The sequence below is a fragment of the Electrona antarctica genome (genome assembly GCF_951216825.1).
Source record: "Electrona antarctica genome assembly, chromosome: 4".
Taxonomy (NCBI): domain Eukaryota; kingdom Metazoa; phylum Chordata; class Actinopteri; order Myctophiformes; family Myctophidae; genus Electrona; species Electrona antarctica.
The window spans coordinates 33,087,600-33,107,881 of record NC_136809.1 but is presented as its reverse complement, the minus strand read 5'-3'; the positions used below and the strand labels follow the sequence as shown (position 1 = coordinate 33,107,881).

The window sequence follows — 20,282 nt, the reverse complement described above, 5'->3', positions numbered from 1 at the left end:
TCATACTAGTGCCCTAGTAAGAGAGAGAACACAAACGCATTCATAATTCCTATAAACTGACCTCCTTCGGTAGTTGCAGTTTGGACAGTCTGGAACGCTGAGTCGAGAGGAGAGCATCCTCATGGTCTCTGTGAAGTTGTTATCTCCGGGGATAGACTTCTTAGTGCTGGTTAACTACAAACAGAGGAAAAATAATACATCATGTCAGCCTGAGATTAACACTGAGATCAGATCAGAGTTCCTCACATGCAGGGGTATATTATAGAAATGTCCCGAATTGTAACTTTTCAGGATTCAAAAACAACAAAGGTAGCAGATCTACAAGCCCAAAACGAGGTTTCTGCCCAACAACAATATGCTAGCTATGGTTATATCTTCTTAAAATGTTGTAGTTGGGTAAAGGAGGAACTTTGATTCAAAAACACGGAAACTGGAGTACAGATTCAGAAGCCAAAACAAATTGAGAACCACTGTACTACAGTCAAACACTTTCATGTCAAGTTTCATGTTGTGCCAGGGTACCCCTGTGGGTGGTGGGGAGATGAAACCTATTGTCATTCTCTCATTAAGTTAAAGGAGAACTTTCTTACCGAATTCCATTAACCAGTGGTAGAGGCAAAGAAAATATATAATATAATAATCCATCGCGGGACCACCTCAGCTCTGCGGGGCGGGTTTATCGCTAAATCACTTATTTTGATCGCTCGACTATTCTTTTTTGTTTGTTTGTTTGTCTTTCACTAGAATTTCGCGGGCCTTCGGCCCGCTCATCCCAGAGTTGCGTTGCCCCGCGTTGCGATACAGAAGTCCACAGATACAGAAGTCCACAGTGACACGCGTTGTATGCAGCTGTTTTGTGTTGCAGCGCGTGCGCGCGCGCGCGTGTAGTGTTGTTGTTCTTATCCATAACAATAAATGGATCAAATATGCTCTATATTAGTTATGTATAGATTTAAAGCAGTGGCTGTCAAAGGTGTGATCCAGGGACCCTCATGGTTCCTTGAGGGGGTTCCAAATGGACCCATTATAGGTCTGTAACTCTGAGAGTGTACAAATGGAACCAAGTGGACCCTACAGGTCTGTAACTCTGAGAGTGTACAAATGGAACCAAATGGACTCTGTTATAACGTTTAACTGTGATACTGTACAAATGGAATCAAATGGGACTCTTATGGGTCCATTTGGTTTTACTCTCAGAGTTATGGGGGTCCTTGAAATTTAAAAGGGTTGAGAAGCTGTATGCAATGGCTTATGTCTTGTAAAAAGAGAGACCAGCCTATTCTCCAAAGCATGATATCTTATGCTTTGCTAGGTTGTACAAATTAATATTGGGTCAATATAATTTTCAGGACTCACGTGTGTGCTCTCTGTCTCTCTCGCTCTCTTCTCTCTCCTCCGTCTCTGGGGTGTGTGGGGGGGGGGGGGGGGGGGGATTAGTGGCGCTGCCTGCGACAGTGCTATACTTCTCCAGCAGCGGTGCAGAACCGAGAGAGTGACACATTCTTGTGGATGTAAACTGCGCAAGTTGTAGCTTTAAAGTTCGGATTGTGTAGTCGCACCGGTGGTACAAAGTGAATGTTACAACTCGCACGGTGATGTTGTAAGGCGCAAATGCGAGTACCTAGTCGCACTGTCGAGCCCTGTGTAGTGTAGTGGCATTTTCGCTGCATCGCGAGGCGATCCAAATTCCCCCCCGCGCACGCACGCACGCACACACACACACACACACACACACTGGACGTAGCTGTGTGTTGTTGCAGCGCGCGCGTGTGCGTGTAGTGTTGTTGTTGTTGTTCGTGTCGATATTTGCGCGTCGGTTTGTCCCGCTTGTACCACGCCAGGTTTGCACAGTGCGCTCAGTGCGATATTTCCGAACGTGGGCGTTGTGTGTGTGTGTGTGGGTGGGTGTGTGTGTGTGTGGCTGGCTGTGTTTTGTTGCGTGGGGATCGCCATGTGAGGGGGCTAGCCAATAAGGGCCCTGTGTTGCATGTGGAGAATTGTGTAGGTGAGTGTGTGTGGTGTAGCCGAACGGGGTGGTGAGGACATGAGGGGGATGTAGCACAGCAATCGGTGACCCCTACATTAAGCTGTGTTGCTCCCAAGATGCAGTGCAAATGCGTGTTGTAGCAACCGTAGCCAATGGGAAAACAGGATGCAGTGTTGCCAGGTCCGCGAATTGTAAGCGAGTTGTAAGTAGCGTGTTGAATGGCATTTTTTCTGGGCTTGTTTTCATAGACCTGGCAACAAATTAGGCGGGGGTGTCGGTGCTTGTGGCGTGTTTGTGTTTATTATTGATATTGATGTTGTTTGTGAGTGTGGACGGGAGGCGGCTGTAGTGGCAGTGCAATGACAGTTTTTACGCGGGTGTTGTTGACTGTGGGCGTGCGGCGCGACATGAGGAGATAGCCGTGGATCGACGCGGAGGGTAAGACTGTGTCGTGTTAGTGTGTTGTTGCAGTGTGTGTTGCAGCGTGTTGCAGCGTGTCAGTGACGTAGTAGCTGGTGCCTTTTGTTCCTGTGCGTGCTTTTGGGGACATGTTTTCAATTGTATATAAGGATAATGTAGGAAATGTGTCCACAGAGTTTTGTCCCAAATGGGCTTCCATAAAGGCGAGCGGCTGATAAACCCCTCCTCCCCGCTCAGAGCTACAGCGCACTAGTGAAAGATTTATTTTTGCCTCTACCCACTGGTCAATGGACATATTAACATTTCTAATTTTGCTTGGGGACCCCCTGGGAGCCACTCAAGGACATCGTGGGGGTCCCCAGATCCCACTGTGAGGAACAATATGAGAGTATTTCAGAAAACACTACCTGCTCTTCTATAAACCTCCTCTGCTTAAAGAACTCCCAATCCTCTTTCAGCATTCGCTGTTTGGTTTTCAAAGTCTGTAAATGGGGGAAGAAAATAAGACCATGAGGGGGCCATTGTCATTGCGTGTCATGCAGTGTTAATTTTTACAGCAAATTCTGATTTAGTTTTAGTCAGACATTTGAACACAGTTCAATTTTAGTTTTAGTCAAATTTTTGTCAACTAAAATGTATTTTGGCAGGCCATGATGGCATCGCAATGCATCACTGATTACTCCATCTGCGCCATTAACCACTTGTCTTAAACCCTATATAGTTGACCGGAGTCCCTCAGGGCTCTATACTAGTGTATTTTCCATTTTCTGTTATCGCACGTTGCGAGCTTGTCGTTCTGCTATTTTCCTGTGAAAGCTTTCCCCACAATATGGATGCTTGGTTTTTAAGTGGCTGAGACAAATAACGTAAACATGGTTGTGGTAAGTTAATGATTCAACGGCAGGTTGTAAATGAACGGGTTGTCAAGACACAGCCAGGAGGATCAAATGAGCGGTGCCCCTCTCCAAAAGTTGAACTATTTTTTGCTTGAAGCACTCAGCCCGCTCTGCCAATAGAAGCTGGACACAGAGCACTGAACCTAGGGATGGGCCGATAATCGCGAGGATCGTTTATCGGTGCCGTGTCATTAGTCAGAAGGTTCAGTCAGAAGGTTAATTGTTCTGAAATTACTGTCCCTATCTCTAACCCTAACCTAACCATAACCACAAGCACGGGAGCAGTGCATGTTCGCCAACCTTACTGCATGTTCGGACTAACGGGACTTCGGATCTATGGGCAGTCCCCCGTTTAATAATCGTATCGCAGAGATAAAAAATTACGTGAAATGACACTAGTCATCATACACTAGTTTGAATTAGTTTTTGTTGAGCTGCATTTGGTAAACTCTTATTTCACTCTACACAAATTCGCCAGAAATAGCAGATCTATGTGAGCTTGTAGATCAGAATAGGGATGCTGGGCGTTCAAGTGGCATTTAAAGTGTTAAAGCATTATTTTGATTATAGCATATAATCACAATAACGTTTGCCACAATTATGTTTGGGAAGAGGAGCACTCCAGCACACCTTTACGATAGAAATGCATGATTTCAGCTTCACACGGGCGCGGACAGTCAGTCCATTATTGAACATAAAGGTCAGTTTATTGAGTGTCCTATTAGTAGTTATTTCTAGGCTTAAGTAGTTAAGCCTAGAAATTCATGCTACAGTATGCTGTGTGTAACACATCTTTATATAGAATATGCCATAAATGGCCGTGTCATTGACTTTTTTTCAATTACATTTTTATCCCACAATTTTTACAAACCGTTTTTTCACCCCGTGTCAATTATCCAATGTAATCCTGGGCGCTACACTCCCTCTTCCAACCTGGGGAGAGCAACGGACTGACCTCATGCGTCTGTATGCATGAGGAGTCCAACAAGCCGCTTCTTTTCACCCGATAGACGGGAGTTTCCCCGGTTGGACGTAGCGCGTGGAAGGAAAACGTTATTCCAACCAGTTAATTTCCCCTCCATCAGGCGCCCACACAGAAAGATCTTTTTGCCAACCCCAACTAGGGTATGGGCACTGATGACGCGGAGGAGAGAACACGCCCACAGAACCCACAGCGTCCCCAGCGGGACCGGGAATCGAACCCAGGACCTTCTAGCTGTGAGGATACAGCGCTACCGACTGCGCCACCGTACCGTGTGCCCCCCCCCCCCCCCCCCCCCGTGTCATTGACTTTGAAAGTGATTGGTGAACTTTAAGCCCTGAGTAAGTGTATATTACTTACATTTTTACTAATCAGAGACTTGTGTGGCTCTGTTCGTTGATTGGAGAGATTCTGACCCTCAACCTTAAAAAGCAGCTGGAAAACAAAACAAAAACAAACAAGAAATTCATATGGCATCCCAGATCATCATATATCCACCAAATGTCAGAATTATATCAAAACTAATTTCAAGGTACTAGTCGTTTTTGCATAGTATCAGATGTAAAAATCTCTCTTGCCCGCCGCTGGCATCGAGTCACTTGGAGCAGCGGAGTGCACACCGGACCAGCTCGTAAACTTACGAGGATATCAGTCATTACCTCGGACACACCCATTTAATGGGGGGAAAAAGCAGCATATAGAATTCAGCTTTAGGGTTTTAAGTGTCTTGCTCAAGGACACTTGGACCTTATTCCCGGGAGGGTGAGTGTTGCGATCAGGAGTAGAGTTCTCATCGGGCCTGAAAATTAAGGCCCGGCCCTACCCTACCCTAACTGGGTCGGCCCGAGGCCCGGCCCGACCCTAACAATTACCATAATGTCAGGCCCGAAAACCCGAAAAAGCCCCAGTGAAAAAAAAGAGAAAAAAAGGAAAAAGAAAAATGACACTATATGGCCGCGGCGCCGTGGATTATTGAGACGACCGTGTCAGAGAACGCACTAATAGTCTAGTCGAAATACAAAGGACAAATAAAGGATTTATGTAACTCACGTTAATTGGCTGATAATGTTCCATTTCCAACATTCTAATGGTTTCCAGCAATTTCCAGGGGTGAGTAAACATCTTCTGAATCAAAGTAGCAGCGATCCTCTGAAGTGACGCAGTTAATTATGTCCAATAGGCTACTGTCCCGTTAACAAAGTGCAACTTTTTCATCATTCACCGTTGTGCAACAGTCCCGAACAGAGCTATACAATATTATGACAATTGTCAACTTGGCTATAATCTACTAGGTTACTGTATAGTTTACATTAATCATTGCCTCTCAAACCCACATACCACGCATAATGTGCGTTGCCTAACCAAAAGAACAGACATACAAATCATCAACATGCCGCTCGATGGCGTGTCGAGTCTGTCGACAGCTTGCAGATCTTTTATTTTGGGCAGTGGGCACACAACGAGGCGCGCTGCGCTACGATGGGGAAATTAAATAGCTGTACAGCGCACTGCGATACGATTTGTAAACCAAATAGCTGTAGCCTACAGTGTGTCTGTAACATTGCTTGGTCATCATGTAACTATATTACGTGTATGCAGGCGCTTTCATAGTTATATGGAGCATTTACCGTGGTGACGTTGATTAGGTAGCCTAATTTAGCTTATTCAACCAGCTGGGTTCAACGAGACAGTAGACGTCTCGTTAAGCCCCGACGTTTCCAAAACGAGCTATTGCGGATGAATCGATGGTCTTATAAAACATTTAAGCATATGGCAAGTTAACTTAAGTTATATAGTTGATGCTGAGCAGTAAGCAGCTCATTTGGTTGGCAAACCAGAGGCCAGCCAGCGGTAGCAAGTTCAACAACCACCGTTCTATTCTGTCACTTTGGTGCGCTGCTGCTGATCATCGCCTCCTCCTCCTTCAGTCACATATAGTATAATAGCCTAAACTGTCAAAGTTAATCGCCAACATTCACCAGCTCAGCCCTCTTCATATTAAATAAATACATTACACAAACAACAGAATTGTTATTTTTGTTATAATAAAATTATTTAAAAAAAATCACGGAAAATCACAGAGCCCGAGGCTCGGCCCGGCCAGACTAATTATCGTGCATTTTGGGCCCTACCCTACCCGAAAATGACGGGCCGGGCCGGGTTCGGGCAGAGATTGAGAACTCTAATCAGGAGGTGTGGGTCTTACCTGTTCATCTACGTAGTTGTCGATCCTCTTCTCACACTCCTGCCACTCTGCGGCCACGGCAGCCATCTCATGCTGCAGCTGCAGGTAGCTGTCCAGTAACGTCCTGTACATGTCCTCGCTGTACGAGTCATGTGACGTCGTGCCGTGCCTGAGAACACAGGGTTGACACTTAGGGTTGTCACCATCATGACACTGTACTTACCCCTATATTCTAATTTGTGTTTTTTCACAAATTAACGCCCTACCTACTTGATCATACTACAGCGGCACACAAAAGTTGAACTTGATAATTATTCGATGTCCAATAACGTCCTGTACCTCATGTCCTGGCTGTATGAGTCACGGTATGTGGTGGCGTGCCTGAGCAGACCGGATGACAACAGCAGCGGATGAAGACTGCCAAGCCTTCATACGGCTGGCTCTGGGCCACGTTACAAAGACACTCCTTTGATCTACAAGCTTTGTTTTTCTCCCCTACATACTGACCTGCCTGATACAAGTTATTACCTAAAAGCATTGTTGCAACAGAAACATATCCTTGACTTGGGTACCTATATCATCCAAAACTGTTACTTTTCAGGGTTGAAATTCAATTATGTTACGAGCTTGCAGTTACGAACTGCTACATTTGATGCTTTTGTGTGACGCTGTAGTATGATAAAGTAGGGCATGAATCTACAAAAAACACAACAAGTTAGAATATAGAATATGAAGATAAGAGGTTTCTGTCCAACAGCAACAACATCCATATTGCAGTTTATTTAAGCGTTTATTATCATTATGCTTTGGGACAGTGTGGAAAGTAAAGTTAAGTGTCTTACTTGAGTTGTGAAACCAATGCAGGTAAACTGCTGTGCAAGATGGGTTCAGAGAACACCAGGTTCTCAAAAAGGTGCTTATTGTGCAGCTCCCACGTCACCTGGAACTTCTGGAGGTGCTCATTCTCCTGGAGACCAGAGGGTTAGAGGGCTTACAGACAGTGGTTGGTTCTCAACCTTTTTGCATTTTAACCCCTTTTGATAAGATTTGTTTAATATTTGGGACCCCAGTCTACACTGTAAAATCCTCTAGTGTTAATTTGCACAAATGGAACCAAATGGACCGAACTGCATTTTGCTTCCATTTGTACACGCTCAGAGTTAGAGACCCATAAGGGTCCATTTGGTTCCTATTGTCAGTCTGGGGACCACTTGGAAGCCCTGTCAAGGACAACATTTCCTTGCCAACATTTTAAGACCATGTTGGGAAGCACAATGAATCATGAATAATCAGATATCACATATAGATTTGGGAAATATCTAAATAATGCAATTTCATTTAGAAAGGTAGAAAGCACACATCATTTTTTACTTTATTTATATTTTTTCTTTTTACCCCTTTGTCTCCCCAATTCAGTAGGTATGCCAATGAATTCCTCCCCACACACATTTGTGTGTTGTCACTGCTGTTGTATCCTACTGACTCACCTGCCAGTGAGGAGCCCCCACCGGGAGGACGTAGAGCCATCGCCCTAGTCCTCCCGCCCAACACTCCCTGCTGACAGGTACTGGCCCCCAGCCCGTAGGAGTACATGCAATGACAAATAACACCCTCCCTGGCTCAGCTTTGCTCCCCCGAACATGGGCCAATTGTGTTCGTATGCTCGACAAAGCTCCCCCCAGCACCCACATTAGTATGCATGAATAACAAGTGTGCATTGGTAGAAAGTAGAGATGTCCCGATACTGTATCGGATAAGTATCGGTATAGGCCCTTATTTGACATATCGGGTCATATCGGTATCGGCGAATATGCCAGTCTAACCACCGGTTAGACACAGGGGTAAGGGGTTGACACTATGGCAAGTATATAAAATGTTGTGGCATGTGGAGTTTGCTTTGGAGTTGCCCAAACTGCAAGTGCACATTTGAGTGAGGAGTCTGCTATAAACACAACACGAGATATATAGCTAGATAGCTATAAACACAACACGAGATCACAAAACTGGTATAGGTATTCGGTATCGGCTAACACAGAAATTGTGGTATCGGGATCGGAAACGAAAAAAGTGTATCGGGACATCCCTAGTAGAAAGTGTAGTAGTTTTTTGCGTGTGGACTGACCAGCGTGAGCAGGAAGCTACTGATGGTGCGTGCAGCCTGACAGAGGGCGCTATACTCCTCCAGCAGCAGAGAGATGAACTGGTGGGCCTGGGGGGGGCCCTGGCCCCCCACCGGGCCCCCAACCTTGGAGCCCGACGACAGATGCTTCAGCAGTCGCACCTTCATCTCCAGAACGTACTCGCGAGCCTGCTGCTCCAACCGCTGATACAGCTGGTAGGGGTCTTTCTCACAGAGCCTGGAGAGAGAGGGAGGCAGAGACACACGCACACAGTGCATCAATTCCAAAAGATGAGTACTTGTGACCCTTGTGAAGTTCTGGATGAGTAGTCATGCACAATTCACAGAGTTTACAGTAAAAGCCATGTTTTTATGTACAGTATGTATCTCTGTGAGTCCTTTTTCCACACTGACTATGCCCCTGTCTAGAATAGACAGGGGCATAGTCATTAGCAGGCAACAGTGCAACACTATCTCTCTCTCTCTGTTTCTGGCACGACAGCGCCCCTACTGGTACTCATGAGTCACACACATTAACACGAGTCACATAGGTGAATGAACACGGACATTGCTGTTCCTTGGAGTGGTTGCACCACTCAAAAACTATCTTAGCCCAAAATGTTAAATGGTGCAAGGCCCCAGGTTCCTCACCTGTCCACCAGTTCCTTCATGCCCTCCCTGTCCCTCTCCAGCGGTTGGTCGTGGTCGTCTGCCAGGGGAGTGCCCGTCTGCCGGTAGATACATCGCACCAGGTATCGAACCTCCGACCAGTGGTTCTGCAGCTGCTGAGACTCCCGCTCTGACTCTGCTGAAACCTCCCTGTAAGACGGAAACAATCAAGAGGGTTTATCTGGCACTCATGCATACAGGTACAAGCAGCAAAATGATGGCAATGAAAACTTTATTTTATTAGGTCTTAACTTTTGAAAAGACTTGAAGGGGCATTCCACTCATTTTCAACATTTTATTATGGCATTAATATACCTTAGAGCTGTTGTGTGGAAATAATAAAAAAGTTCCCCCATTCTGTGTTTCCTAGAACTGTAAGTATGAAAAAAATCATTAACATGGTGAAACACATCTTGATGACATCATCAAGATGTGTTTCACCATGTTAATGGTAACTTTGAGAACCAGTATCCTATGTTACTGGGTCTGGACTGACCTTCTCTCATTGCAGGCCTCACAGCTGCACACTGTCTCGGTGGCGGTGGTGGTCAATTGGGTGGCGAGGTCAGGGCCGCCGGGGAGCATGGGTAATGTAGGTGGAGCGGTGGTCATTCGGTCTCCTGCAGTGGCCTCCTGTCCCAGGCTTCCATTAGCCACTGGCATGTGCAAGAGGAAGTCCTGGCTCTGTTGGACAAAACAAACGTTATTTAATCCAACAAGTTTTAAGTAACATAAACGTTTGTACTTTGATTTTAATGCAGCAAACCAGTGTCTCTCATAACCTCACGAGTAGGGCAGAGCGACAGGACTTCAAATCACTATCAAGATTATTTTATATGTATACCTCGATTTTGATTAAAAAAATTAAACTAGTGAAAACAGCTGGACAAGCTCACAATGTGTCGCAGCGTGACATGTTGTGAAGTATAATACAGGAATAAGTAGTGAAGTATAATACAGGTATAAGTAGTTAAGCAGACTAACAGGTTGAAAAGGTAAAGGCTTGTGCACGGGTTTGCCCAATGTGGCCCATGACTTGAAACAAGTTGGACACCCATTTGACACACCTCTCCAAAAGTTGAACTATTTTCTACTCAAGGTGGTGCCGGGCCAAACTGAAAGGGCTTGAAACGTGGGGTGTGGCATTTCGAAGACGAGCACTACTAGTGCCAGTGGCGCTCTGATAGTTTACAAAGTCAATGTAGTGATACCACAATATAAAAAATACTGTTATAAGTAATGGTCCTGTATTCAAAATGTGTCTTTAGTAAAACTGCAAAGGTATTGGCATCAACATATACTTAAAAGTACCAAAGTAAAAGTACTAACATCAACTTTCTTACTAATGATACAAAGTGCTTCATTAAAAACAATACAGCAGCAGTGCAGAAATTGTACAACAAATTGAGAGGATTTTACAAGACCATTATGGTTTATTTAAAGTAAAAGATAATACTGTATATTGTTTGCTTCTTGGTTTACCTGTGATCCTCATTTGAGGCACTACAATGCATCTCTGCATTCTATGTATGTGATTACCTAGCTTCCGGATAAGAGTGCCTGCTAAATATCTACTCTAAATTGTAATTTGTACTTAGTTCATTTCTACCACTGACAAGCGCTCATGAAGACAGGCACCGTCTGTCTTTGTGTCCATGCTGTGTTCTTGTATTCTGTCTGCTCCACTTCCTCCACTGTCTTTACACCTAAAGTAATGAGTTGCGTTCTGTCACTTGTTCTGTCTGTGGACTCATTCGCTACTGAAGAAATCGCAGGACTTTTTAGCACAGCAATGTAGTGTGTGTGTACTTGCATGAGTGCGTGAGTGAGTGAGTGAGTGAGTGACTCAGTGAGTGAGTGAGAGAAAATCAGAGAAATAAGGACGAGACATGAACATAATCTGTACATTATGGCGCAGTTTATTATTATTAATTTCAAAGATTAGTAGAATTTATTTGAATGCATATTTTATGTATACGAGTTATGCTGCGTTCACACGGGCAGATGCAAAGATAGTCTTGTGTCTACCATTCTTTTTTTAATGGAAGCCAGCAACGTGAAGCTACAAAGCAAATCTGACGTTTGTAGCTGCTACAAAAGATACAAATTGAAGTTGAGCTGGGTTCAACTTCCAGATGCAAAGCTACAACTGTAGCTCCAATGGAGCTACAGTTGTAGCTCCATTTCTGGTAGCTCCATTTCTGTAGATTTCTCGTACACATTTTATCCATACATCACACAATTCGGTATACACCATCTCCATAGTCATGTGATCAACACGGATCTGCACCATTTCCCATCTTCCATCCTGATTGGCTAAGATTGGCTTCCAAAGCTCACATGATTGGTCCGTTTCGAACAAAATGCCACAAATCACAAACACAGTGTGCAAAATCCCAAATCATCCTCACGGTGGTGCTATAACAGGGCAATTCCGGTTTGTACCTATAACTGCATCGATCTGTGTACAACTGTATGCGCACTCCCTAGAGGCCATGGAAAAACATTTTCATCCCTCCACATCTGCCGGTTATAGCGTCACCATGAGGCCGATTTCTGCATAACACATTGTTTATATTAGTCGCACAGATTTCATTCAAAACTCACGCAAATCGGTAAACATGATCACTGTAGTCATGTGATCAAGACGAGTGTTGGATTTCTCAGATTCTACACTGATTGGCTAAGATTGCCTTCCAAAGTTTTCAGGAGTGGCCCGTTTGTACAAAATACTGAATTCTATCCTCAGAGATAGGGATGGAGCCCGAACATCGGGTCCATTACAAACCCGGTTCGGCATTTATCGAGACCCGAGTATCAATAAGCGTTTGGCTTGTCGAGCCTCTTATCGGGTATAGCCGCAGCGGCTGACGTCATGGGCCGCTCGCTATAAAGGGGGCTTGGACGCGAAGGGTGGTTGCGTGGTTCGTCATCGTTTGCCGTGGTGGAAGTATGGTGGAACGGGTGAAAGGTTTGGTAACATTAAAAAAAAAAGACAAGAGGGGAGCTAAATGCAATAATGTAGCCTACCAGTTGTTGCATGCACGAAAGGGAGCATTTCGACAATGCATAGACATCTGTCCATAATGCATTGCATTGTATTAAACCCAAATGCGATACCTTTTCATTGTCTGCACCGAGTCGAAACACGGGAGCCTCAGCGGAACAAACATCCTGCTCTTCCACCCAACACATGTTGTGCTTACCGTGCTTGCTTACCGTGCTTGCTGCCCAAGGCAATCCAATTCATAATAATGCCATAAATTATTAATCCAATTCATAATAATACGTTTGGGAAACTCAAATCTCCCTGCCATAGAGTTTATATATATATATATATATATATATATATATATATATATATATATATATATGCATATTTTGTTTCTGTGTGTGTGTGTGTGTGTGTGTGTGTGTGTGTGTGTGTGTGTGTGTGTGTGTGTGTGTGTGTATACACCTTAGAACTGTTTATTGGCATACAAACTCTCACAACTGGCCAATAAAAATAAGGTTCCGTTCTTTCCACAAAATAGCAAATGCTCGATAGTGGGCTCGATAAGGACCCGGCTCAATAAGCCTGCTCGATAGGGTGATCGTTATCAATAAAACCTTAACGAGCTCCATCCCTACTCAGAGATGATAGGAGTTATCTGGCTCTGCATTTCCTCAACAAAATGAAGAAAATTGTTGCAAAAAACAAAACAAAAAAACATGTGTATATCACTCCTAAACATTTTGCCAAATATCACACACACCCCTATCCTCCTGGTGGAGCCCTGTGCCCAGAAGGGCACTTTTTCTAGTTATTTTTTATCCCTGCCGCTTTTGTCAACAAATATGGGTGACTGGAGGATGAACTTATTTTCGCCACCAGCCAGGGGTACCATTCAGATGATTCCATTGCATGACGGTGTCATGTGCTGAAAACAGTCCATCTACAAGCTCAGAGAGGTGACGGTCCGTCTGTAACGCATCCTCCCACAATACAGTTGATACAACTAATCAATTTAATCTATAATATAAGCAAAGAAAATCATCCATAATTTAATAAACGAAAGGTTTGGGCCGAGTCACATCTACGTACGTTGCACCGCCGATCCGACCCGTATGTCTGAGTCATAGTATCGGGGGCGTTTTTAAAGTAGCTGTACCCATTTGTCTGTGTCCCTTTTGTGCCCATATATGGAGATCTCTGTATCTGTCTGTCTGTCTACCCGTGTCGGTTTTATGCTCTTACTGTATATAGAATCTGTGTCGGTTTTATATGGAGATCTCTGTATCCATCAGTCCTTGATTCCCTGATGTCATCAGTATATGACCATATATGGCATGCACATATATGTCGGATTGGCGGTTCTGGACCATATATCCTAACTACTCGGCAGGTGGTGAAAATCTCAGATCTACATTACAAGCTCCGCACACATCGTATCGTGACTCTTTGTGAGCTGTAGATCTGCCATTTCCACTGTTTTGTCACACCATTGTGTGCCGCTTAAGTGCTTAATCCATTCGTTTATATATAAAAATGTAATTATTTGATTAATCGAACAACGTATAGATCAAATCGGCAACTAAATAATCTATAGTAATCAGGGCAAAACTGTGTACTCTGCAATACTTGGTGCGTATTACAGAGTACAGAGTAATGGGTCTTCTCGTATGTGTATGCGTCAGAGTGCAGGGGTCATCACCATGTGCTGAGTGTGTAGGGTCCATTTGGTTCCATTCCATGTACACTCTGAGTTAAGGGGTCCTTGAAAATAAAACATTTGAGAACCACTAGTACTAATGTGCCATAGTATCGTAGTCAGTTTAAATCAGCATCATACATATTCAGAAGAAAACATGGAGAGTTCACGTTCAGGAATAGGGTATTATGATCAAAATAATAATAATAATGGTGTATAAAAACGAAAAATAACCACGGACAAGACCAAGTCTTTGCCATGGACACATTTGTCCGTGAACGGACCTATTGATGACCCCTGTGTCAGAGACGCATCCTAGACCTCATCTCGCAAGTGATATCAGCCTTGTTGATCTGATTAAGAAAAAGGAAGCCTGCCCTCCAGTCTAATGATGAAACCAAATCAGGTTATCTCTTCATTTTAGGAAGACAATTCTGGAAAATATGAAACGTCTCAGTTGCTGCTGAGACAACGGAATGTACAGTATGTGTGTGGACTGCGGCATAATATTTCATGTTTACTGTTTTTTGCATGCACAGCCCCATGCGCGCGGTGCAATTATAAAAAGGGGTACAAAACACATTTGGGGAGGTGGTGGGGACACAACAAGACAGGATTACAGGTTGTATAATAATAGCCTAAAATAACTACACATCTGTGAGAACAAGAAGAAAATGACTACCAAAGAATATTAAAAAAAACATATTTTAAAATAAATCGCCTATGGTTTGTCACCACCAGCACTTAACTTTTCTTTCTTCTTCTAATACTGTCCGTGTGTGTGTGTGTGTGTGTGTGTGTGTGTGTGTGTGTGTGCGCGCGTGCGTGCGTGCGTGCGTGCGTGCGTTCTCTTTCTGTGTGGGGGAGAAAGAGATCTCTCCTCAACGATACAAAGGCATGTCACCAGAGCCCCAGTCAGTCAACCACTTCTTTTCTATAAAAAGGGCAGGTAGATAAGACACAAGTTCTACTCACACAGGGCGTGTAACAAATCACAGCCAAAAACCACACCATTCCATGCACACCACTAGAAAGAAAAGAAAGTCTGTGTTCTGGAAAAGAAAAAGAGATAAACTGCCTTCTGTTGAATCACAAGGTTTTTCCACACTTAAATTAGCCATGGTCTTATGAAGACATGCTGAGAATAGACTTGGATTACTAGTATATACAACAAAGCTCAAGTGGGTTCAGGGAACACCCAGGGGTCCTTGAGGGGGTTCCAGAGGGTCCCCGACAAAATCAGGGTCAGTGGCCAATGGCAAATACATATCAATTTAGTGGTCCTTCTTGACTTGTGTTTGGGAAGCAGTGCTTTAAAACACAAATTAGATTTAATTTCATTGAGGGGCAGAAACACTGGTAAAACTTTATATTAAGGTCATCTTTATAATGCATTATAGCACATTTATAATGCATTATAATGTGCTTATAAGGCATTATAACACTCTTATAATCATGTATAACAACTTATAACCACCTTTATAACATATTATAATGCATTATTATGCTCAGTGGAACAGCACATTATAACTATTATAACTTAGGTGGTTATAAAGGCACATAGAGAAGTGCTGTAATGTATGTGTCATAATGCATTATAACCATTGTGTTTATTAATTGTAATGTCTTATAAACATCAATAATATGCTATAGCAGGACTTTGAGACCTTTAACCGTCTGCCTGCCGCCATTCATTAATCCCTCGATTGCGTATTGCCAAGGTTTTATCGCGCGTAACACTTACTTTGAAGATCCAAATATCCGTAATCGCATTGTTCCTGTGAAAAGCTGCTGTGTGTGGTATCATGACCGGTTGTTGTTGTCTCGCTCGGCGGTGGAAAAAGCTGACCGCGAGTATCACAGCGCCTGCTACAGGCCGTTGAAAACGCTTGTCTGGGACAAAGCGTCCTCTGCAATGTCGCTTCTGTGAGATAAAGCCGTCTGAAACCAGAGCCGGCAATGTAAGTGGATGCGCGCGCATTTTCAAAATGGCCGCGCCCATTGTGTCAGAAGCATAACAAAGCTAACTGACGGTAGATTTCGATACGATCGTATTAAAACATGCATTAATTAATACATCGCTGTTAAAACGGCTTTTCCGTTTGTGGCAGGCCACAAGATTCTACGTTTTAAAATTCCTATGTTCCCGGCAGGCCTCGTGTTAAGTAAAGCGGCAATATTCTTTAATGGTTACTAGCAGTTGTATCATTTTATAATACCCTATAGCATGACTTTGTGACCTTTAAGTAAAGTGGCAAAACGTTGTATAATATGCTATAGCATATTATTGATGTTTATAAGACATTATTCCATTTAATAAACACATTGGTTATAATGCATTATGACACAGACAGCACTTCTCTATGTGCCTTTATAACCAACTAAGTTATAATAGTTATGTGCTGTTCCACTGAGCATAATAATGCATTATGAGCAGCACTTATAATATGTTATAAACTTGGTTATAAGTTGTTATACATGATTACAAACATTTATAACAAGTGTTGGACAATACCAACACCTTCCACCACTCACTATAGGCCTACATGACATAGAATATGTTGACAACTTCACGTATCTTGGAAGTAACATCTCAAACACAGGAGACGTGGAGAAAGACGTCAATAACCGAGTTGGAAAAGCTGCAGGAGTGTTTCAACGGCTCCGCAACATTTGGTCGTCTAAAACCATCTCTACGGCCACCAAGCTACGCCTCTATATGTCAGTGGTCATCCCAACAGCGACTTACGCCTGTGAGACATGGATGAAGACAGCCAACACCACCAACAAGTTGGATGTCTTCCACCGACGATGCCTCAGATCCGTCCTGAGGATCTCATGGAGAGACCACATCACCAATGAGGAGGTGATGAGAAGGGCAGGGGTAGCACCACTGTCTGTCATCGTCGATGAAAGGAGAAGGAGAATGGCTGGACACGTACTCCGACTGCCAAGAGAGAGACCGGCAAGTGTGGCAATGGACTGGATGCCAGAAGGTGGAAAGAGGAAGAGAGGGAGGCCAAAGAAGACATGGAGACAGACAGCTAAGGAAGACCTAAGCGAGATGGGTGTCAGCTGGCACGGAGCAAGAAGGGTCGCCAGAGACCGGAGTAAATGGAGAGGACTCGTCGCCCAATGTTCCAATAGGAACGGGAGGAACTAAGTCTAAGTAAGTAACAAGTGTTATAATGCCTTATAAGCACATTATAATGCATTATAAATTAGCTTATAATGCATTATAAAGGCGACATTATAAAGTGTTACCGAAACGCTTTCCTGATACAGTAAATGTATGTAATTGGGAGCTAGAGTTAATCAATTTAATGACTATAAAGAATAATCATTTCTAATAAAATTGAGGTTTGTTTTTTATTCAGTAGCAAAAAAAATGAAAATAGTCACTCTACAAGCTTACAAGGCACCTTGAAGCGAGCTTGTAGAAATTAAGTTGCAGCGTCACCCAGCATATGGCTAATGCTCAGGGGCCCTTCGACAAGTATACTAGCCTAGGTGGACCGGGATGTGAACTAAAGAGCTTCTGATGCGATTACACGACGGCTTCTAGCTACACGACAATAGCTTTACCCCAAAACAAACAGACAAAAATGTGTTTAACCGTCCCCGGCTCCGCCATCTGCGAGGTCTGCTCTGAGTGTGAACTGAAAGAGTAGAGTCATTTTCACCCCACATGGGAGTGCAGTGCCCGGTATGGAGTCGGTCGGACCCGCGGTTGTCCACAAACACCAACTGACAGCCAATTGATTGCCATGGCAACCCCACACCTGCCAATTGATTACTTAACCAGTCCACTTTTCAGTCAGTTTGCACTCTTTAGACACAGGCAGACAGACGGATACAGAGATCTCCATGACAGGCAGATACAGAGATCTACCATGTGGGACACAGACGGTTAAAATGGGTGCTATGACGCCAGGTATTGCATACTACAGAGATCTCCATATACAGTATGGGCACAAAAGGGACATAGACAGATAGTTAAAACAGGTGCTATGACAAGTTGACAACGGGTATTATTAGGTTCCCAAGTAGCATCAGGCCGGTGGCCGACGGGCACGTACAGGTCTAGTAAGCATTAATAGCATTGATTGCAAGACCAGGGCGGACATCAACATGGAACAGGCTACTTTGTGGTAGCAACTGTGCAATCTGTTTAAAATAAGATGGCAAGAGAGGAGAAGGCAGGCACTAATCATTAAGTAGGCGGCAGGACTCAATGGCTCTGTTGCAGCTGTGTATGCATGTGAGTGAGTGAGAGAGATAGATTTTATTGCAGTACTCAACTAACCACCATGTCCTGTAAAAGCCAAAAGTATGTTCTTATTAAGTTGACACATTCTGGATTTCGTTAAATTTGTTTAGATACATTTCATTATAACCATATAAGCTCAAACATGAGTTAAACGCTTCAGAAACGTTTATTTGGGAATCATCCTCCTACTATGAGTCCCGGGATGAAATACATCGCCAAACCATTCATCTAACCAACCTTACAGTAAACATTATTTTAACAAAATTTTTAATGATACAATTCCAAATGATAGAGCCGGGTGAGTTAACACTTATCGTTTTGTGCCACCTGCTCTCATCAAGTCAACAAATAAAAGGTTCAAGCCATACATACATAAAAGGAGTCTCCCCTCTCTGTCTCTTGTTGTTTACAATGGAAAGGTCAGACTGTTCCTGGTATCAGCCAGCAATGAGGGCTTAGTGTGTTTTTAGGTCTCTGAGTATCAAAAACAGTAACGCAATATTTCAACTTCTTACAACAGTGAGGCCTTTCCAGTGGTCTCATAGCAACAACATGACCACAATGTCCTACAGTACACGCAACTGTCTAGTGCTTCTTTAACCCATTAAAATCAGGAAAGCATCCGTGTCCGTTTTTGGGCATTAAAGAAATGGCAGAAATACAAGCTCATTAGGCGGCATGAAGTGGCGAAGGTGCCAAGTGGATAGTCTCGTCCATTGTCTGACTGGACACAGCTGTGTGATTGCAAGACATATCTAGTAACATATACTAGATTCTACAGGCTCTGACACATACATAACAGACTATATTCTGAGGTGAAGCACAGCTATAATCTATAATCTTTCAATGGGTCTGACTCATATGAATTAATTAAGATATGGTAAACCATCGGACAGTGCACTCAGTCTTTGTATCAAGGAATTCCGTTCACTCCATATGTTAATGCTACTCACAAAAGTAGAAGGCATTCATTAAAGGCAGGAGAAATGAATGTCTGTCCCACTACCACCAGACAGGATAAAAATGTAAAAACTGATCCACTACGAGAATGTACATGCTTACCAAATGGACCCTGATCCAGTCATACATATCTTACTAAAATGTGTTGCTCTCCAAAATGGCCAATTTAGTCTATAAGTGCACAATGTTGTGAACTTGTAGATCGGCTATTTTCAGCAAGTGGCAGAGTCAAATTAATGAATTAGTATAATGGTGATGTAGCCTACTGTATTACTGTGACATCTTGTCTCCACTCACTGGAGCTCATTCAAACGTGTATTATATCACAAAGTTATACAATAGCTATTCAGTATTTTAGCCGTGACGTAAGCGCCCCCTCCAGAGATACTTCCGGGTCCTACTTTTGTGCCGCTTTTGTGTCCCCATAGTTATACTGTGACGCTCCGTCGGACTAAATCTGAGACGAAAACAACCACGAAAGTCTCATTTTACCGCTTTCCTCGCAACAACAAAGCTGCTGCTCTCCCAAATATGGCTGTGACAGGCCGTCTGCCCCACACGGAATACTATCGCCATTTTATTTCATTGTGGAACTAAATCCTCATTAATTGCAAACTAGATTCAACATACTCAAGCCTGCACACATTCTAAATATGCCCCGAAATATTGTACTGAGCAAATGGACTGTTACCACCTTCAATAATAATGATAATAATAGTCTTTATTGTCTCCACATCATATATTTTCTTTGTCATGGACAATTGTACAAAACATTAATAATTCTACTCGAGTTGGAAGCATTAAGACCAATTTTAACCCTCAATGGCTTCCTTTCTCACGTCTCACGTCATTGTAAAAAGATTCACGCGTTTAGATATTATATTTACAATGAGATGCGGACGGGAGCTGGTGCCACTTGGACCCAGACGTAACGTAGCACTACAAAATGACGTTGGACTTATACTGAATAGTCAAATGTTGGAAAATGTAGTCTTTGATGATGGTGAGTAAATAATCCAATCCGGTAGGAATAATGTCTTACAAGGATCCCTGGCAGATAAGTCTTAATACAATGTAATTGCCAAACAATAACTAAAAACACA

General features: G+C 43.3%; 1 protein-coding gene across 3 annotated transcripts in view; it reads right to left on the bottom strand.

Moving 5' to 3' along the window:
• fam193a (family with sequence similarity 193 member A) overlaps positions 1 to 20,282 on the bottom strand; it is a 52,802-nt gene that overhangs the window by 23,053 nt on the left and 9,467 nt on the right. For 2 of the 3 annotated variants that reach the window (XM_079498642.1, XM_079498643.1), the window contains exons 4-11: positions 9,755 to 9,942; positions 9,241 to 9,408; positions 8,593 to 8,827; positions 7,313 to 7,437; positions 6,492 to 6,639; positions 4,646 to 4,720; positions 2,815 to 2,889; positions 62 to 174 (exon numbers count right to left, since the gene is read on the bottom strand). In XM_079498642.1, the coding sequence (XP_079354768.1) occupies positions 62 to 174; positions 2,815 to 2,889; positions 4,646 to 4,720; positions 6,492 to 6,639; positions 7,313 to 7,437; positions 8,593 to 8,827; positions 9,241 to 9,408; positions 9,755 to 9,942 (1,127 nt within the window). The remainder of the gene's footprint in view (positions 1 to 61; positions 175 to 2,814; positions 2,890 to 4,645; positions 4,721 to 6,491; positions 6,640 to 7,312; positions 7,438 to 8,592; positions 8,828 to 9,240; positions 9,409 to 9,754; positions 9,943 to 20,282) is intronic. The other variant, XM_079498644.1, reaches the window with a different exon arrangement.